The 27,885-nt window shown below is 48.5% G+C and overlaps 1 protein-coding gene across 1 annotated transcript; it reads right to left on the reverse strand.

Annotated features, from left to right (window-relative positions):
- LOC146645954 (cryptochrome-1-like) lies at positions 1-26,961 on the reverse strand. The gene is made up of 15 exons (XM_085394973.1): positions 26,783-26,961; positions 24,700-24,863; positions 14,888-14,996; positions 14,638-14,780; positions 14,302-14,486; positions 10,666-10,754; positions 8,784-8,924; positions 7,653-7,964; positions 7,206-7,357; positions 4,269-4,471; positions 3,771-3,869; positions 3,560-3,688; positions 3,382-3,459; positions 3,181-3,305; positions 1-2,957 (listed from the first exon to the last, which is right to left on the reverse strand). The coding sequence occupies exons 1-15, from the start codon at positions 26,807-26,809 to the stop codon at positions 2,949-2,951; spliced, it is 1,965 nt and encodes a 654-aa protein (XP_085251099.1). The 5' UTR covers positions 26,810-26,961; the 3' UTR covers positions 1-2,948.
- Between the last annotated feature and the right edge of the window lie 924 nt (positions 26,962-27,885).

A 27,885-nucleotide genomic window follows, 5' to 3' on the forward strand; every position in this document is an offset into this window, starting at 1 on the left:
TTTTCAGGTTGTAATAACTTTAATTTCCTGCCATGAACTTGATCACAAAAAGCCTTTCACATCACGAGGAGACAGAAAGAGCAGAAGGTTACAGAGACGAAGGATGGCGTCCGTCTTCGCCTTCGCGAAGGGAAACCAAACATAACAAAGAGCGAGAATAAAAACTTGGATCAACTTTTCCCCCACAGTGATAAAAGCGATCAAACCTAACAATGTTCAGACAGAGCTATAATACAGAAACACTACAATACTAAAGGCCCCCCCTCCCTCCCCGATATCAGCCCCCCACGTGACTGCTGAAGCCGAGGGCGCACGACCACGACGCACTAATGCCGACTACTGTACACCCGCCCCTCCCCTGGGTCCGGTAACGGTGCTGTGTGAAGCCCCGCCGCGTCTTCAGTTCTTCACCTGTGCGCTGGACATTTAACCGACTCGAGTCCACATTCTGATTTCAGCCTCACATGCTTTATATTCCTGTACTAGCCAGAAAAGAACTTTAATTTATCCTGTAAAACACCTCAAACACCTGGGCTCTGTGAGGGCGGGGCAATGCTGCCTCATTTCCCACACTTGTTTTATTAACACGTCAGATATCATCAATACCAAGGTCGGTTTGGGCATTTAGGTCAAACATATATTTTATTATCATTATTATTATTGTTAGCATTATTGGCCAACAACGCACACATAAATGCGACAAAGTTCCAAACAGCCAACTTGCTCGTCAGCGATCGCAGTTACACTGCTTAAACAAAAGGGGGCGCTGATATCAGAGGGCAGGCTGGGATGTTCTCTCCTGGCTAATCATCAAGAAGGCTGTGTGTGTGTGTGTGTGTGTGTGTGTGAGAGAGAGAGAGAGAGAGAGAGAGATATGGACTATTGTTTTTTTAATGAACACTTTTCACAATAAAGGCCTCTGACTGTTCAGTAGAAGAAGACTTTTATTGTGAAACAACAGGAAGTGAGTTATCTGAGTTTACAGTTGTGGGTGTGATTACAGTTTAAATACAGATAAATTAGCCCGGATTCAAACTCACATGAAGCCTGGTCCTTACTCATGTAACTGTACGCAAATACAGTGAAATTACCAGATGTTTACAAGTATTTACTCTGTACTTTACTACGTTTCCTGTGGGAAAAAAGCATATTTACTGTATATATTTACTCTGTAATGACATGAGAAATACTCGGGTAATCACACTGTAAACTCAAAAGAAAACAGGGTAACTGTAATGAAACTGCGCAGTAATAACAGGTGTGCGTATCTTTGTGTATGTGCAGATCTTTGTTTGTGTGTGTGTAGCTGGTGGTGCTAACATCAGCCACCGATGCTGTTGTGTGGATTTTATCATACATTCTCTGAGTGGGAGTGGCGGTGCTGGTGGAGGGTGGAGGATCCCCACCCCCCTGGACGCCAGCGACCGTTTGTTTGTCGGCCATGAAGCAGATGTTGGGCAGATTTACAGTTTTAATGATCCCGAACAGCCGTGCATGCTTCACGTGTCCCTCCGTGCAGCGCCGCAGGAAACCGTGTGAGGAATGTTGTCTGTGACAGAATGAGGCTCGTTTGGGTCGCCCGTCTCAGCGCGTTGACTCAACTTGGTTTTTAGTCTTTTTTCCTTCATTTTTGTTTAGCAGGTTTTTGGTTTTTATAAGAAATCTTAGAAAAATGTGATGCCTTGGAGAGGAGTCTGAACGCAGCCATTAGCTCAACCACCACATCTGCAGAAGGAGGTGTGTGTGAGGGGAACAGAGAGGTGAAAATGTGACTGGCCAGGTCGGACCAAACACAAGTGCTAAAGCGCAGCGACCTCAGTAAAAATGTGGGAAAAGCTGCGAGGACGATGGTCCAACAACAGAAACAGAACAAGTCTCAGATCAGGACCTGAGTGTTCAGCCATGCTTCGCCTCCTCGTGCATGACGGCGTCACACAGAGGGCTAAACGACGCCACGGCACGAAGGCTCTAATCTAAGAACGTCACTGTAAACACGACTCAAAGACCAGGAACGGGCTCGGCTATAAATATATAGAGACCTCTGACACTTGTGACTTTAATGCATCCAAATTTCACTTGCATTCGATGTTAGCTGCCGATACGAGTGAGCACAAACCAGGCAGTCGAAGACGTTCCCACGAAGCCAGCGTCGGAAATAAAGGTAGTACGTGTAACATCCTGTTTTTCTAAACTGCTTTAAAAATGCTCAAAGTTAACTGGAGCATCACCAGGATGTGAAGAAACTCCACATCCAAAGCCCCAGCGTAGCGTGCGTGCGCATGTATGGAGCGGTGAGCCGCGCTCATTTACAGCGTGAAGACACGTGCTGGTGAAATGCTGCCCCAGGTGGTGAAAGGGGGAATCACAACCAGTGCCGTTAAGTAGGAGGTTTCGTGTTTATTAACCCGCTGCACCTCCAGTATTAAAAAAAGGCTCTATTTACACAGACAGGAAGTGAAGTTGGCAGGCTGCGTTTGGTGCTTCGGGTCACTCGTGTTACAGCTGCGCTCCTCTGGATGACCTCTTTGTTCGAGGCGTGGCTCGTGGGCGGAGCTTTAGCTGCGTTTCCCTGTTTAAGCCTGTTTGAGTAGAAGAAGACTCTCCGAAGCCTGTGACGAAGGCTCCGCGTCGTAGCCTGGCAGCTGCGTGGCGGTGGCTGCCGTTTAAGACAATAAAGTTTTTATTGGTTTATTTATTTTATTAGAAATAAAGTTTGAGGTCATTTGTTTCTTTGCACATTCCTCTGAGGTCAGAGGTCAACCGATTCGAGCCAACTGACACATTTTCACCTCTGTGTGTGCTCCCTGGGATTTTCTGTGTGTGAGGAAAAGTAGGAAGAGGAGGAGGCGCCTGTCTGGAGCTGCTGTGATTGGAGGACAGGCGGTGATGTCGGGCGTTCCTCTCTCTGCCGGCTCCATGGACTCCGCACGGTCTCTTCTCCATCTGCTCTAGGTTGCCTGCAATGAGACGAGACACACCTGGATTATTGGCAGGCAACCGAGCACGCCACAGGAGTTCTTCATATCTGCGGGGTGGAATGCCGCTCTCTCTTCCTGTTTCACACACGGCCTAAATTTCCCTCAACAAGGAATAAGTCCTGAAATACGGGATGCCTGGCTTTACGTGTCAGGACTGTTTTGGCAGCATTTGGACAGAAGCTCTGCCGAGTGGTGGGCTGACCTCTGCGCTCTGTCGCTGCATCTTGTGCACGGAGCAGGACGCCGGCTCTTCTTCCCCCGACCCCTCACGCTCCGACTCGCGCTCCCGTTTCCCTGTGATGCCGCCCCGGGGGTGCAGGAGGAGTCCTGAAGGAAAAGGAGGAGAAAGGTCTGAGCCGAAGCTGACGTGAAACACTTCAAATGCTTCCTGCCCGCGGCGTACCTGGGTGCTGAGGCACAGCAAACTCGTGGTAGAGTCGGCTGCTGGTGTTCTGGCTGGTGTCTGGCACTGAGTGGTATCCTGCATCGCACACACACACAAACACACTATAAATACGACATCGTGCCACTAAACTGTGAATCTGACCTCAGTCCACACAGGAAGCTGCGGCGTCATGTACCATGCTGCTGCAGGCGCTGATGCTGCTGTCCAACGCCGCTGGGGCCGGTCTGTTCTTCGCTGTCAAAGTTGAGAAGGATGCTTCCGCTGCCATTTCCTGTTGGAACGGGGCTCCCCGACACTCCGGGCGCTGAAGACCACAGAAGAAGACGTGACTCAACAACAGAGCTGCCAGAGCAGCTGGAAGCTCGGACTGTGTCCAGAGGCCTTACTGTGTGAACTGTTGGTCCCTGGGTGCTGCTCTCCAGGGGAAAAGGCCATCATTCCTCCATTCCCGTTCCCGTGGGTGGACGGCACTGATGCCAGCAGACCTGAAAGACACACACACACTTATTACTCGTAACTTTGACAATTTGAAACTGTAATAAATCTGAACACTGCTGCTACACGTCACAGACATCAAACTACTGCAGGTTATTCCATCACATAAAACCTGTTTGGAGGAGAAAAACACTCCTGCAGAATAAAAACTAGGTTCAGCTTTGAATTCGTTTTTTTCATGTGCATCTCTCTTAAACTCCTGAAGCTACGACGACTCAAACCTCTGGAAAGAATCACATGAGTGTGTGAACTGAAAGTTTGCGCAGCACGAAGACAGAACTTGGCCTCATTAAATATTCTAAAGTTACTGATAGCTTTAGTTCCTGGAGCGACCGGGGCGTGCTGTGCTGTGGTTTAAGGCTAACGTTTCATGTTCTCTGATCTCGTACCCAGTCCTCTGTATCGGCTCAGCTGCTGGTAGATCTGCTTCATCCTCTCGATGTTGAGCCGGCTCGCCTCTGCGTGGTGCACCATGGGCTTCGGGTAATGGACTCCAATGATGCACTTGGCCGCCGCCTGCACAGACTCTGGAGCGTTCCACGGGTCGTAGATGAACTTAGCAGGAAAACCTCGGAGGACAGGTAAGTATCGTCTGGAAGCAGATGGAGACATTAGACATGCTGGCTTCTGTCAGCACGAGGAGGGGTACAAAGTGCATTGGGGTGGTGGTGATGCAGGGAGGTAAAGGGTTAAGAGGAAAAAATGTCATGTCTGAATGTTTCGGAGCTACCGTCTCAGATATGAGCTGAAATGTGTGTTTCCAAACTTTAGCTGCTGCTGTGTGAAGAGCTGGCTGAGGTTTAGGCCTGCAGCCGGAGCACGCTGGTCTGCAGCCCTTCGTGCTTACAAGTTTTAAGGAAGTCAGCTGCTGCAGAACGAAGCTACAAACAAGCACAACACTGCACAGTAAGGCTACAGGACATGAGTCAGAAGCACTGCGGGCAGTAACCGTCACAGGGCGCTCAGAGAGACGTTAATGCTGCCAAACGTGGTGGAAAACCAGGGGCTGTGGTCCCAACAACATTTACTGTGAGCTGGTGTGACGGCAGCCACGCCACGCACACGCAGAGCGACGCTGCGAGAGCCAATCAGACTGCAGCAAGAGGTCAACATCTCACAACGTGCAGAAGATTCCTTGGACTGTCGTGGAAAGAGAGCCACCTACCTACTGCGCTTGGTCCGACCTTACCGAGTCCGAGGAGGGGACACAGGCGGGGCGGAGGAGAGGGGCGAGTGGAACTGTGGGAAGCGGCACAGTGGGGGCAGGCAGCGGTGCGGCCGTGTGGACGCACGCGTGCTCGACGGACGGAGAGCGCCGTGTCGTTAGAGACATCACTGCTGATTGGTGCCGCTAGGAAGACGTCTACTGCAACACGCCATTAGAAAGCACAAAGTTTTGAGCCCACCCGCCCAACCCCTCCCACCCCACCTGGACCAGAGCTGGCGTACGGTGGAAAAGATCTGCCATCGAGCTTCCTGTCCGTCCATCGCTCAAAGCTCTTCTTCGGTTTCATTCCTCACAGCTGAACAGAAGAGGAAGCTGAAGTTCTCCTGTGAGCTCGCCGTTGATGACAGAAGTCCTCCACCGTACCTCCCAGCTCTGGCCCCACCCTCCCCCAACCTTACCCCACCTCCATCCCCTTCAAACAGCAGTGGACTGAGAAAAGAGCTCAAATCTGCCCCCCCTGCCCCTCTGACTGTGGTGGTTGTCTTTTAAGTGGTCAGTGGGCCCAAAGCCTCTGCTGACTGTCCTCTCCCATCGCCACAGCGCCATACTCTGGGCCGGCACACTAGGGAGCCCCCTCATTTCACCAAAAGGGACCACAACCCTTTTGCCAGGAAGATCCGCGACCTGCCGGCAGCACGCGAGCCGATGGAGGGCGGCGGGTGGCGTGGGCAATAAGGGCTTCCTCTTCCTGTCATGTAATCTTTGATGATGTAATCTTCAATCTGCTGTCCACATTTAGTGTCACGGCTTTGGATTTTCACCTCACGCCTACACTGGCAGATATGCAGACATCTTTAAACATAAAGGGTGGGGCTGACTCTCCCTGCTGCATGTGGTTGGATGTTGGATGGATGTGACTGGGTGGATGATGGTCGGGGAAAAGCCTAAGCCTAGCCATGCGAGGGCTGCTTATCCTCTGCAGTCAGATCTGTATCTCTGATCTCGGCCTGTTTTTTACCCTACGTGATGCACATGTGCACTAGTGATCCACGCCATGTGTCTGAGTGAGCCAGCCGCCGCTCCAGCTCCGCCTGAGCCGCAGGGCTGCATTCACAAAAGCAGAGCGCCACTGAACATTTCACAAAGGGCCTGATGAGGGGCTTTGCCCAGCGCCTGGACAGTGGACCGGCTCGCGTGGCACAGCGCAGGTAACGAGTACCGGCGCCAATCGTGCTTCACTGCGATGGCAGAGCTACAGCTGGTCCAACGCCTCTCCTCACTACCCTCCGTGGAATGCTTCATAACGCTCTACCTAACGAATGCAGGCGAGGCGTTTGCATTTCCCTACCAAGCGGTCAGAATCCCTTTTGACGAAATGAGACGCCACCGAGTCATAAACCTGCTCAGAGGGTGCCGCTGGGGCGCGAGTGCCTCAGGGCTGCACAGGTACATGAAACAAACCGCCATCAACAACGTCCATCCACGGCAGCCCCGGCTGGAAGCGCAGGCTGCACCTGGGTGGAGGGGCGAGAGACCGGCCAATCACCTTAAAAGCAATCAGCTACAATCTACGAAGGGGAGAGGGACCGCTGAACTTTCCCCCCAACCCCCAAAAATCACAAACAGAGTGGAAGGAGGGGGGAGAGAGCAGCAGTAATGAACACGCTGCTGCAGGTACACGTCTACTGATGCATACATGTTCAGAGTCACACACACACACACACTGTGAGGTCGTTAGCATCCTGGATCCCAGACTAAGTGCTGAGGTGTGAACAGACAGCTACAAACAGCTGATGACACACAGACAAAGACGAGGAGGGAAGGACGCTGGTTTGTTGACTTACCCTAAGATCTGGACGTCCCCTTTATCCCCCCATCTCTCTCTCCCCCTCTGCTGTCTTCAGCTGACCTGTCCCTGAGCTGACTGTGTGTGAGACACTGACGTCATCAGTAACTGGCAGGTTCCATCAGGTGTAACAGGTGTTACTTTTAAAACAGGTAAATCTGTCTGTGCTTCCCCTGTGACTCACTGCTCTCCTCTGATGACCCTCAACGCTCTAATATCTGTGCAGTCCTGAGAGACAGAGGGAGGAAGGGCGCCAACCAGGTGCGGGCTCAGCTGTTGGCACCAAGGGGCGATAGAAGGAAAGGTACCCACCTGATGAAGTCCCCGTTGGGGTCGGTGCGCCGGCCGAAGCCCACGGGGCAGTAGCAGTGGAAGAACTGCTGGAAGAATGAACTGCAGGACAGCCACATCCAGCTGCCCGCATTCACGCTCCAGTCTGCATCCAGCAGCAGCTCCTCAAACACCTGCAGCAGGTAACCACAGCCCATTAAAACAGGAAGTGCAAAAATAAGCCGACACCTGAGTGAGTAACATCACTTTGTTTTAACTCGGTTGTTTTTATTCCTTAAGCATGAACGGAAGTTACTGGCAAACGTGCCAAAATAATAAGGCCGACACGAAGAAGGAAAAACACCTACGACATTAAACCCTGACGCACAAAAATAAAGGCAGTAATGCGGTCAGCTGTTCCCGTCTGATTCATCGGCATGTTTCAGTATCGGCACGTCACCGCACCATGACCGCTTCCCATGTGCTCACCTTCATTCCTTCCTCCCAGCTTATCCACAGGTCTCCTCTGGTGAGGAAGCAGGCCACGGCATGCCGGGCCAAGTGATGAATCCACCCCTCCTGCCTCAGCTGAGTCATGATGGCATCGATCCAGGGAAAGCCCGTCTTCGCCTCAGCCCACTTGGCGAGCGCCTCAGGATTTTTGTCCCAGGGAATGCGGACGCAGATGGGGTTTCCCTCCATCTTGTCGAAGCGTGGGTTGTTGGTGGCGGCGGTGTAGAAGAACTCGCGCCACAGTAGCTGTCCGTAGAGCGAGAGTGGAGGAGAGCTGTTCTTCTTCACCTGCATCAGTAGAAACATCACAAAAGCATCGGGTTAAAAGCGTTCGGGGGGGTTAACTCTTTCAACCTCGGCCATCGGTTTTATAAAAGTGTTTCACTTCAACGACGTTCTGTTGATCACAGCAGTCAGTCACCGTTCGACCGTCTCAGTGGGTTCAGCAGCACCGACCTGAGCCCAGCGGTGATGTCACCGCCCTTTCGGTGGGGCCTTCATGCCAATATTTCATCTCTGATGGTTCAGATCTGACCAATCAGATCACTGCATCTGGCAAGTGCACTCATAGCTCACACCTGCACTGATATGCAATGATCTGGAAATAATAAAATGATATTATTCCTCTTTGGGAATCGCCTTGTTGGGCCAAAAATCCCATTTCATGTCAAACTGCGTTATATTTGGCGTGTCTCATAGATTCACAGATAACGTGTTTGTGTGACAGCCTGCCTTCTTTAGTTTTAGCTTCTGATTCAAATGTGTTTGTAGTGTTAGGTTGTGTCTGCACACAACAGGCACAACCTAACACTACAACACTGGTTCAGAATGATTCAGAGGTCAGAGTTTAACATTACAAAGACCTCTGGACAACTGTTGCTCAAGAGCACTTCAAAGATTACAGGAACGTTTGTGAAGAAATGAGGGGTGGCTCAAGACTTTTGCACAGCATTGTCTCGTCTATGGAGTTCATTCGTACAGAAACAGAGTAGCAGATGGGCTCTGCTTCATACACGTCCATAAATGAGATCATCGCTGCGGTGCAGTCGCACCGATGCTTCGGGGCAGCACAAATATGCAACAGCAACGTGTGGGTCTGACGCAGACCTTGCGGTACAGGTCGGTGAGCTTGAAGTAGAAGAGGCGGCAGGAGAGGCAGCCGAAGCGCAGGTATGGGCTGAGGCCTGTTGGGCTGGCCAGCAGTGAGTTGGCGTTCATCCTCGGACGCTCGAAATTCGCCACCCACGCCTGGAGAGAGAGAGAGGGAGAGAGAAAGGAGGGGAAGTAAGACGGCCACGTTAAAGTATTCACCAAATCACAGGCGGCTGGTTTGGAAAGAAGCAGGGAGTGTTTCACATGTCTGTGAACCTGAACAAAAGACGTTTTCGGACAGACAAGAACATGACAAGAAAAGAAAGCGAACAGTGTTTGTTAGAGCAGGGCGATATGGCCAAAAATATTTATCACGATATATATTTGAAAATTTGCGATAACACGCAAGAGACAAAATACAACTCCACAACTTTACTAGCGCAAAAACCCATCCATTTATTTTCACTTAAACAAGCAGCTGTTTTTTATGTGCATTAAAGCTATATAAAAATTGAACAGTGCAAATGCAAATTCCTTGCTGAAGGTTTAACCAAAAGCCATTTCCAGTAGAAATGGGCTGACATATCCTGAGCATAACCATGTATAATATCCACCAAAGTTAAAAAGAGGTGCTTTGCAATATTAAACTGCAGTGTGCCAAATAAAAACGTCAAATACGTATTTTTTTGGACCATAAACTGCACGGGATTATAAGGCACATTAAGCGAAACAAAGCAGTCAGATAAATCAAACTTTATTAAACTCATTCTTCTTGCTTCCTCCACTTCTGTACCATTGATTCATTAATGTTGAATTCTCTGGCAGCTGCTCTATTCCCATGTTGTTGCAGTATATTAATGACTAACCTCGTATTGTGGATGGATTATCTCAGTTGTTCTCCTGACTGAAGTTTGGTCTGTTTACAGCATCCTGCCATAGGATTGCATTTGTCTCTAACCATGATGAACCCTGAAGTTAACTTTTATCGAGTGGAAAAGTGTTAGCGTTCATCCTCCAGCTTCACTGTGTTTGTTGTGCTAACATAGCTGTGTCGTTAGCGATCACGTAGCACATCATTATATACCAGCTAGTCCAACTTCAGTAACCCTACAAGCGTCACTGCTGTTTAGTTTCCTGTCTTATTATATGTTGGAAGTGACAGCAGAGCTGTACGTTTGAATTTGTTCAGAAATCTCTCAGTCAGAACATGCTATATCATGTTTAGGTAACTAGCAAAACTAGCGAGCTAACTTCCGCTAACTTCCTGCTAGCTTCTAACTCCGTTAAGTGTAATAAATCCTGTTTTCATGGATGCCTGGATGTTAAACTTAACTGTTACACCTGGTAAAGCAGCAACGCTGATCATTTTATTAAAGATGAAAGAATTTAGACAGTTTTTTAACTCTGATGCCGCAGTGTTCATTTGACTTTAGGACCTGAAGAGACAGAGTTTAGGACCCAGATTACTCCCAGATTTACGAGCACCTTAGTCCGACAAATACGGCAATAACGACGGCCGCTTGCATGTTCCTTTCTCCCTTCTCATTCTCTGTCGCCGCCATGCTTTTTCGGCCATGTGCATATGAAAACAAAGGCCCTGCGCATGTGCATTTTACCCACATTCTATCGCCATATTTCATTTTCTTATCGTTGCCTAACATTGTACCGGTATTACCGTGAACGGTATAATATGGCCCAGCCCTACTAATGTGTTTACTGAAACAGATGAGTGCGCGTTTCTTCTGTTGTGATGCTGAAGATCTTTAATCTTCCCCATCAAAGATAACAGCCAATGAAAATAGGAGCTGCGTCACTGAGAAGTCCTCAGCGCTTCTGCTGAACGTCATCCCCTCAGAGCTTTCTATGACCACAGCCCACCATCAGCTGCAGTACCCACCTTTCTCTCCAGGTGGCGCTCTATCCTGGTAAGAGCCTCGGTCTCTCCTCCTGGCCACACGGCTGACGGCAGCCCCTCCGTGTCAAAGCCTGAAAGAGACGGTTCACCTTCATCATTGTCCTTAGCAGGTCAACCTTCCATAAACACACACAGCCAATCAGAACTCGGCACCCCACCCACCTGTCTCCCATCCCAGACCTGCTGGATTACCTGAACCTGCTCGCTGTGCCTTTAAGTCACACCTGCACAGGTGAAATTTAAACCCAAGGTACTCAGAGACACAAAGAAATAAGCTTCGACTGGTTGTTGGTAATGGTGTTGTGGTTCTTTTTTGTTTCTTTTGTTTTGGTTTGTTTGTTTTTCCATAACTTGTGTATCTGCAAATATACACATTCTGTATTTTTCATATGAAAGAAACTATACTGTGGTGGGGCTTGCTAATTTCTTGTTTTTGATTTATAAGATAAGATAAGATAAGATAAGATAGAACTTTATTAATCCCTTGGGTGGGTTCCTCTGGGAAATTCGACTTCCAAAAAGCACAGCAACGACCGAAGTTACAGTATGTATGTTTTATGTATGTTTTGTTTTGTTTTGCTTTACTTCATATGTTTCATATGTTGTTTGTTTAATTTAAGACAAAAAAAATAAATGAATGAGAGGTAAAACTTGAGGGGGTAGGGACAAATAAGTGAATACTTCAGCCTACTCCTTTTCAAACAAATAATGGAATGATATTTTGTAATGATTGTGAAGCCACATGTTTGAAATGCTTGAAATAAAAATGAACTGAACTGAACTGACTAGTTCAGGAACAAAAGAGCGATGCTCCGTCATTCCACGACCGCGTGGGTAAACGACCCGTCACAACCCTGTGGGTAAATGACCTCGCCATGACCCCGTGGTTAAACGACCCTGTGGGTAAACGACACCGTGGTTAAACGACCCCGTGATTAAACTAACCCGTCACGACCCCATGGGTAAACGACCCCGTCATTTCACTTCTGTAACCTCTTGAGAACGAGCTCAGAGTAAACGTCTGATTGGTTTGAAAATAAAGACTGAAGATGATTTATTTTCATGTTTTATCACCAGAATAAAAAGTTCAATATTTCATTTCTGGACTTTATTGACGTTATTGATCAGATCTGCTCAGATGCGGCCCGTCAGTGAACCTGCTGTAGGATGAAGCAGAAACCGAACCCACCATGTCCCCACCTGCCAAACCCGAGGACGACTCGGACTGAGAGAGCGGCGTGGGCCTGACGCTACGACTCGTGACAGATTCAACTCTGAGTGAGGAGAAGTCATCAACGAGCACCAGAAGTTACTTAATTGGGATCAGATTAGAGTTATATTGGGCAGGTGTGCATCACTCTACAAGTGACCTGAGCGGCAGCTGTGAGTGGCAGATGGAGGCGGAGCTTTGTGGAGCAGCAGGTTTCTTTGAATGGGGAGCAGACTGAGGATCAGCACGTTCATTCAGGAGCACAGAGCTCCTTAAATGTCTCAGGGTCAGGTGCTCCACAGCAGGTGCTCCACAGCAGGTGCTTGCATGAATGGACAGAGACAGATGGCTTCACCCGACTCAGAGCTTTAAATTAGAGAGCAGGTGACAGGTTTGGGGTTTAATTATGGGAGGAGTTCTTCTTTCGGCATCAATCAGCTGACTGCAGTTTCTCCTTAAAGCTGAATGAGTCCAGAATCAGATCCACCAGGCTGGAAGCTCTTTTCCTGCGTTTAAAACAGCTCCAGCAGAGGGCGCTGCAACAAGTGTTTCATGTCTGTTTGTGGAGCTGCAGAGGCCTTCGCTCAGGCTCGGTGCCCGGGTCACACACAGGAACAAATAAAATATGACAATGAAGTCGAGGGACTCAGCAGAGAGGACAACTAAGCCAAAGCCCTGTTTGGGGTGGGCTGGTCCCTGTCGTCTGAGAAACAAATCAGTGTTTCAAAGTGAAAAAAGTTTCAGCCAAATATCTTTTATATTATTTCACTCCAGACACTCATCCAAAGCTGATGTGTGTCATCAGCTTTGGATGAACGTGCAACACTCAAGAGCTTCAAGCGTCACAGCTTCACTCAGGAGCCACGTTTAAGGTCTCCTGGCCCTTACTTTGATTTTAAAACTCTCTGGGACAAAACCTGCAGGTGTGAAAGCAGCAGCTGACTGACGGACGCTGTGCAGGAACGCCATCAAACTGCACCGAAGCTGTGATGCACACAGCTGCCACAGGGGGCGCTGCAGGCCTGCTCAGCTACACTCAGTGTGAGAGAGTGTGCGTGTGTCTGTGAGAGTGTTTCTGTGTGTGTCTGTGAGAGTGTGTGTGTCTGTGTGTGTGTGTGTGATTTGATCATTGGTCGATTTTTATGGGCTCAAATTGTAGTCATAAATATTTTGTACTTGTAAATCAGGTTTGTATGCGTAAAAAGAATTTGTGTGTGTGTAAGCAATACGCGTGAAACTCTATTTTTCTTCCTTTCATCTGATTGGTCAATGTCATGTCAATCACAAATTTAACAGTCCAATCAGAGAACAGATGGGTTTGGCTGTTGGAGGGGTTCTTTTTTTGAACTGCAGGTCCTTGAAGGGTGATACAGTTTGAAGCTGGAGGATCTCTGTATAAATATCCGATAGCAGTCAGGTCCCCTAACTTTCCGCAGCTGTTGAAAGGATAAAGTTGTGCTATATCAGTGGTTAGAAACACCATCATTACTTTAGGATTAGTTTAACACAAAGTCAGGGCTGACCCGGGACCATGGCTGTGAGTCACAATGCGCAGCATGAAGGTCCTTTCACATCGGACGTAACATGTGCTGCTAATGCTAACTGCTAACTAAAAGCAAAGGATCCAGAATTTGTTGCGCTGGCTGCTGAGCTCTGTGGGGTTTTACCTGTACTAGATGCACCTGCTCCGTGTCGTTTCTATCTCTGACTTTACGTCCTCTACAAGTGTTTCAGTTTTTTTATCTTCAAATGTTCAATAAAAACATGTATGCTAATTCAAAACAAAGAAAGCTTTGTAACTATCCCCACTAGTGAAGACTGTCATTTCCACAGCACTGCCTGCCCCCCTGAGGTCTGCAGCACTGTTGAAAAGGCTCTGGAGGTCCTTTTATTAAGCACGTAAACCTGTGACACAAAAATCACCAAACTCGGACCGCCACAGACAGAAAAAGCTGGGCTGGCATGTAAAAGGGCATTTACTCCCTTCAAGGACCTGAAGCTCCATAAAGCACCCCTCCAATAGCCAAACCCATCTGTTCTCTGATTGGATTGTTAAATTTGTGATTGACATGACATTGACCAACCGGATGAAAGGAAGAAAAGTAGGGTCAAAATTCATACTTGTAACCTGAAACTTCAGTGCAGAATTTCACACGTATTTTTTGGCCACACACAGATCTTTTTTACGCACACACAAATTCTTTTTACACATATAAATCCTGATTTACAAGTACAAAATATTTATGACCACAATTTGAGCCCATAGATCTTCGCCTGTTTGTTGTTGGATTTTGGTTTTAGGGCGTGGATGAATAAGTACACGGAGATTCTGATTGGTGCTTCAACTACGAGAAACGCTGTCGGCCATCTATGTGGTTGTTTTCTCGTGAGTGTGTTTGATTTCTCACCAAGCTCCTCCAGCGAGGGGACGCCGTACTTGTCCCCGTGGTCCTCAAGGACGGGCGTGACGCAGTGCCCCATCAGTGTGTCCGTCAGCATCTCCACAGGCATCTCCGGAGGATCCAGCCGGCTGATCAGAGTCTGGAAACGCTTGTAAGTGAGCGGAGGCTGCCCGCCGTTCAGCTCGATGATCCTGCGGAGAAGCAAAGAGGAATCTCATGACACATGACCGTGATCATGTGACCTCAGGCTCCATGACGGTTTGAAACAACCCTCCCTGAATGTCCTTACAGCGTCGCTGTGTTCTCAAGGGTCCGCGCTGTCGTTAAATAAAGCTCACTCACTTGTCAAGGTCATACAGGGTGTGCGATATTTTGACGATGACCTCCACGCCCGCCTCCATGGCCAGCTTCTTGATGGCGGCGTCTCTCTCCTTCCCAAAAGGCTCTGAGTCGTATTCAAAGGTCAGCCGGGAGATCTTCCACTCCTGAGAAACAGAGAGAGAGGATTCCCAACAGGCTGCAGGAGCAGCAGAGCAGAGCGCCCTGGTCACATGTCTGCCCTAACCCCGGAGTAGGATTTCCTGCATCTCACCTTAAAGAGCCGCGGGAACACGTTGGCTGGTTGGCCCCTGATGACGAAAAGGCGAGAGTTGAGCTTGCGAAGGCTGGCGTCCAGATCCTCCAAACACTGGAGAAGAAACCTGAGGAGAGACAGGAGGACAGAAACGAGATGCATGACAAAGCGAAAATCATTGACCCTCATCTAGGACGGGAACCCAGGGATTCCCAACACCTGCGCCCCTGCCCCGCTGGGCCGCGAAGCTGGAAATGCCCTCTCAGAGTTATCCACTACAAAAACACTTTAGTAATAATTACAGCTCACAGGAAGATGCTGGATCCTACAGGTGAAACTCGCGCTTTTAAAACCCGACCCAGATAAAAATCATTTCGCTGTAATGAGACAGGCTATGATCCACAAATCCTCTCAGCTGCCCCCTCTAGGGGGCGCCACAGCGAAACCCTGAGAAGTTTCTTGGTTTTTGGAAAAGAAAGCGTGCATTCATGTGTGTAGTGTTTGAAGCTGATGAGCTCTGAGGGCGTGCTGGGGTTCTGATCAGGTGTGACTGCAGGTCCAACAGACCAGACAGAGTCTGATCGTTACAGCTCCGTCCCCCCGTCTGACCCCATCGTTAAACCGCCAAAGCTCTGCCTGCTCCCAATCTGTGTGCGGCGGCACGTGAGCGCCTGCACACACTCAGCCAGGAGGTTTTATAATCACCGTCTGCTCTTTTTATAGCTCGGTTCAGTCTGCAGCCACTCGGGCCTCCGAGCAACATGATGCCTGATTTCAGGAGAATAAACCGGCCCGACGTTGACTTTACAACGAGCGCAGAAACGGCTCGACCAAGGCCGCAAAACCAGCGCAGTCATCAGATTCAGTCAGTCAAACGCAAAAGTCCCCCGGACCTGATGTCCAAGAACGACTGTGAGCGAGCTAAAGACGACGGTGCTCACACAGCACAGCGCTGTGGTTTCTCTGCAGTCGGCGCTCATGTGTGCAGGGACTCAGAGGCTCAGTGCAGCCCTCAGTGTGGCCTCCGTTATTCTGTGCCTGAATCCATGGAAGTGAAACACGTTCTGATCACTGAGGTTTCTGCGTTTTCAGATGGTGAGAATAAAGAGGACAATGACCAAAACAGTGAAGAGGCTACGAGCCCGAGTCCTGACCCTGAGCCACGCGTCTGCAGTCACAAAGACAAATGGCAGAACGGCGCCCCCTGGAGGAGGAACACTGACAGTAAAAGACTGTTCTGAGGAAATCCTCATTTCCATCTGACTGGATGAAAACCAGCCAGACGCTCGGCTCCTTCGTGCCATCAGCTGTTATGTGTGCACACGTGAGCACCCTCATGAGCGTACACGTGCAGAGAGTGAACCTGTATGACCACGTGCACTCAAGCAGGCTGGTATCTTTGATGGGGAAGCTCGCACTGCTGCTCACGTACATGCTGGTGAAAACACAGGGAGGCGCTGTGTGTGTGTCACTGTATGTATGTGTGTGTGTGTGTGTACAGCCATCCTTATATAACTGTTCTGGCCTACATCTGTCAGAGCAGACACACTCAGCTTCGACCGCTCCACAACACAATCCCTTAGCCCAGTAACCTCATTCCTGTCGCACACACACACACACACACACACACACACGCGTGCACACAGAGACACACACACCTGTAATGAGTCACAGGCTGAATCGAGAGCAAATAGAAACACTGTCCTGACTGGATGAATTTGGTGCTTTGACACTTTCACGCAAAACCTTCAGGATAATTATCATGAAATAAATCCAGACGTTGTGTTTTCCCCGATTCCTTCAGCACGAGTCACTCTGCAGGCTCACACTTTAACACTTCAGAAGATCTGATCAGCTGGAGGCCTGAACGGCTCACAAACTGTAGAAACCTCATCAGGTGTTGGAGCTTTGTGCGTAACATCATTGTTGTCCAGGAGGTGTGAGTTTTAGAGCATTTGTTTCTCTGTCAGCAGTAACAGGAACACAGACACTACAGGAAGTCAGGTGACAGAGTGAACTCTGACCTGATCACTCTCATCCTCCATAGTCCGCTCAACGCCACAAACACGTTTAAGAGCACAAAGACCCTCCCACTGTGTTTGGGTGGGCTCATGTGCTGTAGTGCGTTGGCTGTATCTCTCCAGCTCTGGTTGGAGTTCCCAGGCTTGGTTCAGTAAGGATGAATTGTTTCAGAAATCTCTCAGTCAGAACATGCTATATCATGTTTAGGTGGAAGCTAGCGAGCTAACTTCCTGCTAACTTCTAACTCTGTTAAAAGTAATAAATTCTGTTTTCATGGATGTTAAACTTAATTGTTACACCTGGTAAATGGCCTGTATTTGTATAGCGCTTTTACTAGTCCCCCCTAGGGACCCCAAAGCGCTTTACACACCCAGTCACCCTCACATTCACTCTCACATTCACACACTGGTGGAGGCAGCTACGGTTGTAGCCACAGCTGCCCTGGGGCAGACTGACAGAAGCGAGGCTGCCATACAGTTTGTGACGCCGCAGTGTTGGTTTGACTTTGGGACCTGAAACAGACAGAGTTTAGGACCCAGATTACTCCGCGAGGCTCCAGACTACGGCAGCTGTAATGCTCGGACAAGCAATCAAGCGGTGCAGCTTCGTAGCTTAGCAACGTCATACTAAAACATTTTTGACAGCTCTGCGTGTCGTGTGCTACAAAATCGGTTCGTGGTCAGTAAGCACAACCAGAATTCACACATAAGGCTCACTGTTGATTTGTGAGAAAATTAAAGGATTTTAAGTGCGCCTTATAGTGTGTAAAGTACGTTCTACAGAAGATATGATATGGATTTTAGGCCATATCGCCCAGCTCTACGAGCACCATCACAGACCTGAAACAGATCAGGACTCATTCTGGAAAGCTTCGCAGCCCATAAGCAGCAAGTCCAGTTTGACAGTATGGCAGCTGTGTTTGACGAGTAGAGCTCGCTGGCTCTTCATCAGGGAGAGGGAGACTCAGGCCTGATGGAGTAGCCGCCAGCCTCGCTCAGAGGGAATGCTCGGCATGCCCGACGCTTACGTAGTTTAACAGACTGTTATTTAGTTTGATGCTCCTTTATCTTTTCCTGCTCCTCCAGCATCGATCAGCTGTGTGTACGATTGAATAAGAGCCACGTGGGAAAGCCTCCCCTCATGTAGGTCACCATCACATAACCGCTCATAAGTTTACCGCACTGGCACACTAACCTACATGTCTGCACAGACTCTCACATTTCCCTGAAAATGGCAAAATATCTGGTCCCACATTAACAGGCCACTGCTCAGCCTCTGCACTCACACGGCGCTGGTGCACGCTGACTGCTCCGCCTCTTCGGTCCTTCGCCAACCAAGCAGAACCAGAACCGAGCGGGAAACTTGAGCACGTTCGAGGACTTTGAAAACAAGTGTCTGAGCCTCTTACTGTGAGGATGATGGTAATGTCAGAAAAATCTCCATGATCATCAGAAAAATAAAAGCCTGTAACAGAAGCGTATCGGTAAAAATGAGTCCATATACAAAATGTGACACTTTCTTTACTGTCTATAGATTTAATCTTAGGAAGACCGCCCCCCCCCAAAACGTCCACTTACATCCTGGACTTTTAGGGATGGCGTGACTTTTTACACACATTGAGATATAAAGGGAGCTTTAACATGAGCCAGTTGTGACTGATTAATAAATACAAAGAGGACTGTAGTTAAATGAAAGCTGCAGAACGGGTCGTGGATGTGCCAGTGGGTTTCTGGCTGAGCACAGCAGGGGAGGCAAAGCTGAACACAGTCCAGAGAACCAATGCCAACAAATAAAGAGTGAAATGTGGAGCAGAGCAGCAGCAGAGCAGAAGTGAGCTGAAGAGGAGGAGAGGAGCCACGGAGGAGCAGTGTGAATGAGACGCTGCAGGCTGGTGAGTGTGAAATCTCTCAGCAGCTCAAGTGCATAATTCAAGCTATGGTGGCTGCTACAGGACAAACATGTTTTAGTCTGACACGTTAAACTTGGCCCTTTAATGACCACCGGCGTGCTTCTGAATCTGGATCCACCCCCAAGTGTTTTTCCCAGCTGTGTGGGCTGGCAGTCTGCTGTTTACCTCAGCTGTCAATGCACGTGAGCAGCGTCCATCTTTCTTTACACAGTCAGAAGCTCACTTCTGACCAATGACAGCGATACTGAGGTGTGCTTTTGAGGACTCGCTGAATCAGTAAGCACTATCCGGTTGTTCAGTCTGACGTCGCTAGCCGTGTCTGGGTCTAAACTCCGCTGCAGGTCCATATATCAAACGATCACTATGGCATTACTGAGAGTTGAAAAACTGTCTAAAGTCTTTCATCTTTAATAAAATGATCAGCGTTCTGCTCTACCAGGTGTAAGAATTGAGTTTAACATCCAGGCATCCATGAAAACGGAATTTATGACATTTAACGGAGTTAGAAGTTAGCAGGGAGTTAGCTCGCTAGCTTCTATCTAAATACAATATAGCATGTCCTGACTGCGGGGTTTTGGAAACAAATTAAAACGTACAGCTCTGTTATCACTTCCAGCATAAATGAAGACGGAAAACTAAACAGCAGTGACGTTTGTAGGGTTACTTAAGTTGGGCTAGCTGGTATATAACGATGTGCTAGGTGACCGCTAGCGACACAGCTATGTTAGCATAATATAAACAAGCTAACTTTTTTTCCACTCGATAAAAGTTACCGTGAGTGTTCTCGGTGGTCAGGAACAAATGTAATCGCATGGCAGGATGCTGTAAAAGGACCAAACTTCAGCCAGGAGAACAACTGAGATAATCCATCCACAATACGAGGTTAGTCATTCATATACTGCTGCATAGGCTGGGCTGTAGTTACATCCTAAGGTTTTAAAGACTGAGCTTAAATAAATGATTAGCGGTAATAAAAGCCGAGGGAGGTCAACAGGGATCACTGACTGTTTTAGGAGCTTTTTGAGATCAAATAGAAGAAAATACATAACATTAAACATGTTAACAACACAAAAGCCATATTAAACGCAGACTACTTTAGACCCGGAAGTAGGATTCGTCGCGTCATCACTGAACAACCGGATTGTTAGCCCGCGCTAGCCTCTGTTCGCCCGCGCTAGCCTCTGTTAACCAGCATTAGCCTCTGTTCGCCCGCGCTAGCCTCTGTTCGCCCGCCCGCGCTAGCCTCTGTTAACCAGCATTAGCCTCTGTTTGCCCGCGCTTGTCTCTGTTAACCAGCGTTAGCCTCTGTTCGCCCGCGCTAGCCTCTGTTCGCCCGCGCTAGCCTCTGTTCGCCCGCGCTAGCCTCTGTTCGCCCGCGCTAGCCTCTGTTCGCCCGCGCTAGCCTCTGTTCGCCCGCGCTTGCCTCTGTTCGCCAGCATTAGCCTCTGTTCGCCCGCCCGCGCTTGTCTCTGTTAACCAGCGCTAGCCTCTGTTCGCCCGCGCTAGCCTCTGTTCGCCAGCATTAGCCTCTGTTAGCTGGCTTTAGTGAAACTGTTGGACTCGGACTCTTACTGAATAAACTTTCATAGGATTTGAGAATATAATCAAACTGTTTATTGGGGGAAAGAGTGACTTCTACGATACTACAGCCGAATATTAGCTGTTATAATGTTAAATCGTAACCAGCAGTGGTTGTTCAGCTGGCTCTCTGGAGACGTTTTATCCAGATGTCTGTGCAGGCTCGTCATCCAGGTCATGGGGGTCTAAGGAGCTGCAAGAGAAAGTGACTGGACTTCAAGTTTCTTGAAGACGTTTAATCCAACAATAAAATATATGATCCTTTAGTCTGAAGATGGCACACAAAGCCTACAACCTCTTCTCCATCACCTCTGCTGGATGGTCAACGTTATTAGTGAGAAGGGAGATGTCCTTCAAATATGGTGGGGGAACATGGCGGCTTCCACACACTGCCAAGTATTTTGCCTATATTAAATATACGTTGAATGAATGAGTTTGTTGGGAGAATAATTACACACTAATCTATGTATAATTATGAGCACAGGATCCTTCTTCTCTTAAATATGTGATTGACACATGTTTGTTATAATCTGTGTTTATTGGTGGAAAATATAAAAACCTTTATGATCTGTAAAGAAGTCGTTTGTAAAACTGATTTAAGTGTTTATTCTGTCAAATCTTAGGACGTTTCAGCTTAGTCTGGTTTGTTTAAGTGAAGCTTGCAGCACAGATTAGATCTGGGTTAACAGTAACCTACATCTCAGGCAGCTCTCTGGTTTCAGCGTATGTTATCCAACGTGATCGTCTCTGACCTCTATACGAAGTCCTGCAGCACACAGAGGATGTGGGTCGGGAACACAGAAAGCTTCAGAGGGTTCTGTTCCATCAAGTTTACTTTCAAACATGCTCATTCAGGAGACGGAGCCATTTAATCCCGGTGTGACTCGAGGTTTCAGGTAAAGATAACGAAGCTAATGGGATGATGGGCTGCCATCACAGAGCTGCAGGTGTCACAGCAGCTGAACAGACATCTGCTGGCTCTCATTCATCTTCTCCCAAAGCAGGACATTAAAGCTCAGAGCAGCTCATAATAGAAGGCTTCAGCGACGGCGCACTTCTAAGCCACGGTCTGCAGATTTAGTTTAAGACGCGAAAACAAAACCTCAACAAAATAAGCTTCTCCCTTCAGAGTCCACATCCCCTCAGCTGCAGCACAACCCTGCGAGTCCTTCTGCTTCTCCTCCCCTTACGACTGACTCAGAAAAACCTTAAATGTGTTTGTTGGTCACATGAACAGAAATGGCAGGAAAACGCAGATTTTAGCTGTAACAACACAAACTCACTGCTATTCCCTCTGCTGCCCCACCGGGAATCCTTTGGAAATTCTCCAGGTTTTCATCCCAGGTCCCTGCATCATGTCTCAGATTCAAGGCAGACTTTGATGCCACGCGATCATAAAGTGAATATTCAACACAGGAAAGTACGACAGCTTTAAGAACTGGTGTCTGAAAATAAGAATAAAACCTGTCTCACTGGCATCAAACACACTATCAGGGCAACCGTGGCTCAGGGCGTTGGGAAGCTCAGCTGTAACCGGAAGGTTGCCGGTTCGATCCCCCTGCAACACACTTCACCTACTGGTGTTGGCCAGAGGGGCCGATGGCGCGATATGGCAGCCTCGCTTCTGTCAGTCTGCCCCAGGGCAGCTGTGGCTACAACTGTAGCTGCCTCCATCAGTGTGTGAATGTGAGAGTGAATGAACAGTGGAATTGTAAAGCGCTTTGGGTGCCTTGAAAAGTGCTATATAATTGCAATCTATTACTACAGGGAGTGCAGAACTATTAGGCAAATGAGTATTTTGTCCACATCATCCTCTTCATGCATGTCGTCTTACTCCAAGCTGTATAGGCTCGAAAGCCTACTACCAATTAAGCATATTAGGTGATGTGCATCTCTGTAATGAGAAGGGGTGTGGTCTAATGACATCAACACCCTATATCAGGTGTGCATAATTATTAGGCAACGTCCTTTCCTTTGGCAAAATGGGTCAAAAGAAGGACTTGACAGGCTCAGAAAAGTCAAAAATAGTGAGATATCTTGCAGAGGGATGCAGCAGTCTCAAAATTGCAAAGCTTCTGAAGCGTGATCATCGAACAATCAAGCGTTTCATTCAAAATAGTCAACAGGGTCACAAGAAGCGTGTGGAAAAACCAAGGCGCAAAATAACTGCCCATGAACTGAGAAAAGTCAAGCGTGCAGCTGCCAAGATGCCACTTGCCACCAGTTTGGCCATATTTCAGAGCTGCAACATCACTGGAGTGCCCAAAAGCACAAGGTGTGCAATACTCAGAGACATGGCCAAGGTAAGAAAGGCTGAAAGACGACCACCACTGAACAAGACACACAAGCTGAAACGTCAAGACTGGGCCAAGAAATATCTCAAGACTGGTTTTTCTAAGGTTTTATGGACTGATGAAATGAGAGTGAGTCTTGATGGGCCAGATGGATGGGCCCGTGGCTGGATTGGTAAAGGGCAGAGAGCTCCAGTCCGACGCCAGCAAGGTGGAGGTGGAGTACTGGTTTGGGCTGGTATCATCAAAGATGAGCTTGTGGGGCCTTTTCGGGTTGAGGATGGAGTCAAGCTCAACTCCCAGTCCTACTGCCAGTTTCTGGAAGACACCTTCTTCAAGCAGTGGTACAGGAAGAAGTCTGCATCCTTCAAGAAAAACATGATTTTCATGCAGGACAATGCTCCATCACACGCGTCCAAGTACTCCACAGCGTGGCTGGCAAGAAAGGGTATAAAAGAAGAAAAACTAATGACATGGCCTCCTTGTTCACCTGATCTGAACCCCATTGAGAACCTGTGGTCCATCATCAAATGTGAGATTTACAAGGAGGGAAAACAGTACACCTCTCTGAACAGTGTCTGGGAGGCTGTGGTTGCTGCTGCACGCAATGTTGATGGTGAACAGATCAAAACACTGACAGAATCCATGGATGGCAGGCTTTTGAGTGTCCTTGCAAAGAAAGGTGGCTATATTGGTCGCTGATTTGTTTTTGTTTTGTTTTTGAATGTCAGAAATGTATATTCGTGAATGTGGAGATGTTATATTGGTTTCACTGGTAAAAATAAATGATTGAAATGGGTATATATTTGTTTTTTGTTAAGTTGCCTAATAATTATGCACAGTAATAGTCACCTGCACACACAGATATCCCCCTAAAATAGCTAAAACTACAAACAAACTAAAAACTACTTCCAAAAACATTCAGCTTTGATATTAATGAGTTTTTTGGGTTCATTGAGAACATGGTTGTTATTCAATAATAACATTATTCCTCAGAAATACAACTTGCCTAATAATTCTGCACTCCCTGTATTAGCAGTTTCTGCGTGGACTCTAAACTCCATCTTTTATTAATATTTATTCATTTTCATTAGTTTGAATGAAAAATGTCCGTCTGGGAATTTCTGGAAAGTTTCTGGAAATCCATGAGAAACAGTCACAGAGCGTCACCCATGTGCACTTCCTGTCTCGATGCCGAAACTGCTGACCAGTTTACACTTTTAGCATTGCAGTCAGCTGGATACGAGCGGGTCACTGCCTTCAGGGTGGATCGTGCTGCGCGGCGACCATGAATAGCAGTTCAACCCCGCCGGTCTGCACGTGAAGCCAAGCGGCGAGCAGCTTGGTCTGACCACACGCAGCCTGGACAGCGATCCTCTAACCTACTTCTGCTGTAACCTGCTCATCGCGCCGGCTGACCTCCTTTCCTGGGATTATGCAGAAGTGAGCGACTGTGAAAGCAGCTGAGCGGGCGTCTCCGGGTGAAACCCGGCGCAGAGAGACCACCGACCCATGGAAAAAAAACGTCTGCCGTTAAATAAAACTCATGTGACTGACATCAGAGAAACGCTGACATCATGCTGCGCCTTAAGGAACTGCAGCTTCGCCCAGCACCGGTCTGCTCATTTCCTCCTGCTGGACTCATAACGACAGGACCACCAGATCGTCATGGAAACATGTCAAGTTTGTCAAACGCACGCGGAACAACGAGCAGCATGATTCCAACACCTCTGCTGTTATCAGGAAGGATAAAGAGGTGATTTCTGTCCTTACTGAAGAAACAGCGAGATGATGCTCCGCAGAGAAGCATGAAGTGCTCCTAAACAACACGCCGCTCTCTCGCCGCGTGTTTCTCAGTAAAGACATGAATGATGGAAAAACAGAAACTATTTAAAAACATCCATTTTAAACTCAGTTTCAGCATCAGATCATTTGAAGTCCAGTTAACTTTAATGGTTAAAATCGCATCCTGATAGGACTCAATAACAGATTAATAACTGATAATCTGATTGTAACTTAAATCCTCTTACCTCCACCTGTTGACCCCGACGTTGGACGAGCCCGCGAACCACGGGTCCAGGAAGTAAACGCACCGCACCGTGGACGCCCCTTGGACCGCCTCCCGCAGAGCTGGGTTGTCGTGGAGACGGAGGCCCTTCCGGAACCAGTGGATGGAATTTAGGGCCATTTTATTCTGAAAGGAAAGAGGAAACAGGAAGAAGCTTCGGTGAGTCTACTGAACCGAGCGGTGGGAGGCGCGTCTCGGCGAGCAGTGGCGTGGGATGGGCCCACAATAGAAGCAGGCTTTTACTTTCTGCTGTGGGTAGAAACAGTCACAACAAGCTCAAAGCACAAGGTTAAAAAATCTTCAAACCTTTTCCTGTTTCCTCACTTCCTGTCGTACCTCATAATCTGATATTGAGCTCGGTGAGTGCAGCTCACTCATCACAGAGTTCTACAACCAATCAGACTAAAGAGCTGAAGGACGGGCAGCACCGACCCCCTCCATCGCACCTGTCCCACAGGTGCTCGCAGGATCTGTCAGCTGCGAGAGAAACGGTGAGCAGAGTGTTTACCTGCTGAGAACTTAACCCGATTACTGACACTGAAACATCAAAGCAGCAGGTGAGCTTTACCTGCAGCGCGGACAACTTTTACTGCCTTTTGTTTCGTCTGAGCTCGTCTTCAAAGGTGAACTCGCCGTGCTCAACAAAAACTCAGCGCCTCGAAGATTCACGACAGACTCAGAGCGCACACAGAGCTGTGAGACATGGACGCACGGTTAGCGTGTGGTGTTTGTCTCCACACCTGGACGTTTGCTGCACGCCTAACACTGCACACCTGTTTATCACACACACGCCATTATTTAGAATGTGATGTAAACAGTGTCATCAGCGTGGAGGAGATATTTCAACCAATCACCAGCTGGAGGCTCGCTTCAGAGGTTGAGTCGTAGTGTGGTGGGCTCATTTTCACTGAGGACACAGTTTTACAAAGATGCGTTTCTTTGTTTTTTAAATATTTTGAGTGTTTTTTTGTTTTTTTTTTACTGTTCTGCATGAAAAACATACAGACGACACCAAACACCAGAAAACAAGAGCAGCCAATCATCGCTCAGTGAGTCCAGACTGCTTCCACGCAGGCTGATTTGAAATAAACGTACAAAGACAAAACTTATTGAGGTCAGATGACAAGCCAAGCTGTCCCCTCCCCCAGCTTTAAGCAGCATCATCACACTTTCAATATCAAGAATATTAACAATGATGACGACACTCCCAGGGTGCACCTGGGTGAGGGAGTGCCGCTGGGCTGCAGGTCGGAGCTCCTGCTGCTCCTCCTCAGCAGCAGAGGAGACGTTCCTCCAGATGTCCCAAACACACTAGATTATAATCTGAGCCTGGTCTGTAAACTTTCCAGCTGTGCTGCGGGTCTGCACTATGTGCGGCTTCAAGGATCATCTCTGGGGCGAACCTCCTCCTGTGCAACCCGCAGCGCCGCTCCGACTTCTTCCTAACAACAACACAAACTTCCCACTGACCCACTTTCCCCCCGACTCAATCAAACCATCAGCACACCGACCCCCGATCAGCACACCGACCCCCGATCAGCCAGCACAGGAAGCTGCTGGTTCAGAGATCAGCTGTGGGATCAATCCTGGGATCCAGGTTGTGACGACTGCGGTCAAAGCTCCGCTCTTGTGATTAGTCGGCGGATCTCAGACGTTTCTGACCTTCAGGATGTCCAGCGGCTCCAGCCTGAACTTCTCATCCTCACACTCAGCCCACGCGATGAAGATGAAAACATAAACGCTGAAGCTTTCGGCACGCCAACAGGCTGAGATGCGTTCACGGACCCTCCAAATGGAAATTAGGTCACGGAGTTTTTTTGTGAATGGGCTCTCCGCCTCAGCGCAGCTCCGGCTGAATAAAACCGGTGCGAATCCAAACCACATCCACCTGCCCCTCACACACCGGGGAGACCCCCCACACACCTGCCCGGGACGGCACACCCGATACGGCCCCAGAAACGGGGTCACCGGAGCGGAGCTTATGTAACCGGTGGCGCTGTATACGCCGACCTCCGTCTCCCCCCAACCCGCACCCACCCGCTCACCTTGTGCTGGCTCCCCGGAGGTGACATCTATGTGAGGCCCAGGGACGGGAGCATGTCTTCGGGCAGAGCGGGGAGCTGTGCCGGGGTATAAGTGTTTGCGCGCTGGGTCCCTCTGACTGTCTGCACCTCGAGCCGCTGCTGCGCTACTTTGTTTCATAACACTTTGGCTCAGTGCGCATGCTCCGCCCTCTTACCCACAGCTCAGGCTGCGTTCATGGAACGATGGAAAAAAAGTGCACCGAGAAAATAAATGATTAAAGTCATAAAATAAATGAGGGGTGGTATTCAGGAGGAGCTGAAGAGACGCTGCAGAAGCTGCCCAGACTCAAAGACTCCAAGTCAGGAGGGTGGATTTCTACAAAGGAGTGTCTTGTTGTCTTGTGATGGACAGGTGCGAGGTTATCGACGGTTCCAGCCTCGTACAATAACGATGCTGTATTACACACCACATCAGTTAGTTTCACACGAGGCGTTTATGGAGGACACAGCAGCTCGTCCTGAAACCACAGCTGTCATCTCCACATTTCCACTAATACGCCGTCGTCCTATTCTTTCCTACGGCACTGGAATGCAACACAAGCACTGTTGAACGCGCATGCTGACGTGCTCCAAATCCGGGCTTCCTCAGTGGCTGGTTAGCAGTGACGTGCTCCACGCCGAGTCACGTTTATTAGGCGTGGAGATCCGGAAGTCCATTTAAGCTGGGCAGACGCTTGCTGTGTCCCAATTCAGGGTCTGCACGCTTGAAGTACGCGCACTACGCGTACTACGTACGGTGCGTACTATAAGTACGCGAAGTGCGGAAATGAGAGGCTTGTGAAATGGGACGGTATACGCTTCGTCGCGCTGTTCAGGTTGCCTAGCAACCATGATACTAACCGCGAGACACGTTACATACAGCTTTGTGTGACAGAAATGAAGGAGAAAAATGTTTTGTTGGTCATTAATTTTTGTCATGACATCACTTTGATTAGTTGAGTATCTGAGGCTGAGACCACAGGACTGTAAACATGATTGTTGGGCTTCATTTCTGTGCTGAACACTCATTTTAAGATTAGCTAGTAAATAACAATCAGCTAATGTTGTTCATGAGACTAAAGTCA

This window comes from Rhamphochromis longiceps, linkage group LG20 (assembly GCF_057381845.1).
Source record: "Rhamphochromis longiceps isolate RC_006_pf linkage group LG20, R_longiceps_female_GT1.1, whole genome shotgun sequence".
Lineage (NCBI taxonomy): Eukaryota > Metazoa > Chordata > Actinopteri > Cichliformes > Cichlidae > Rhamphochromis > Rhamphochromis longiceps.

Bases quoted from the DNA above. Each gene is read 5' to 3' on its own strand.
- LOC146645954 (XM_085394973.1), bottom strand. From the start codon at position 26,809: ATGTCACCTCCGGGGAGCCAGCACAAG. The intron at 7,965-8,783 runs GTCTGCGTCAGA...CTACTGATGCAG, and splicing joins TCACCGACCTGTACCGCAAG to GTGAAGAAGAACAGCTCTCC. The intron at 3,306-3,381 runs GTACGCCGCGGG...CTTTTCCTTCAG, and splicing joins TGCTGTGCCTCAGCACCCAG to GACTCCTCCTGCACCCCCGG.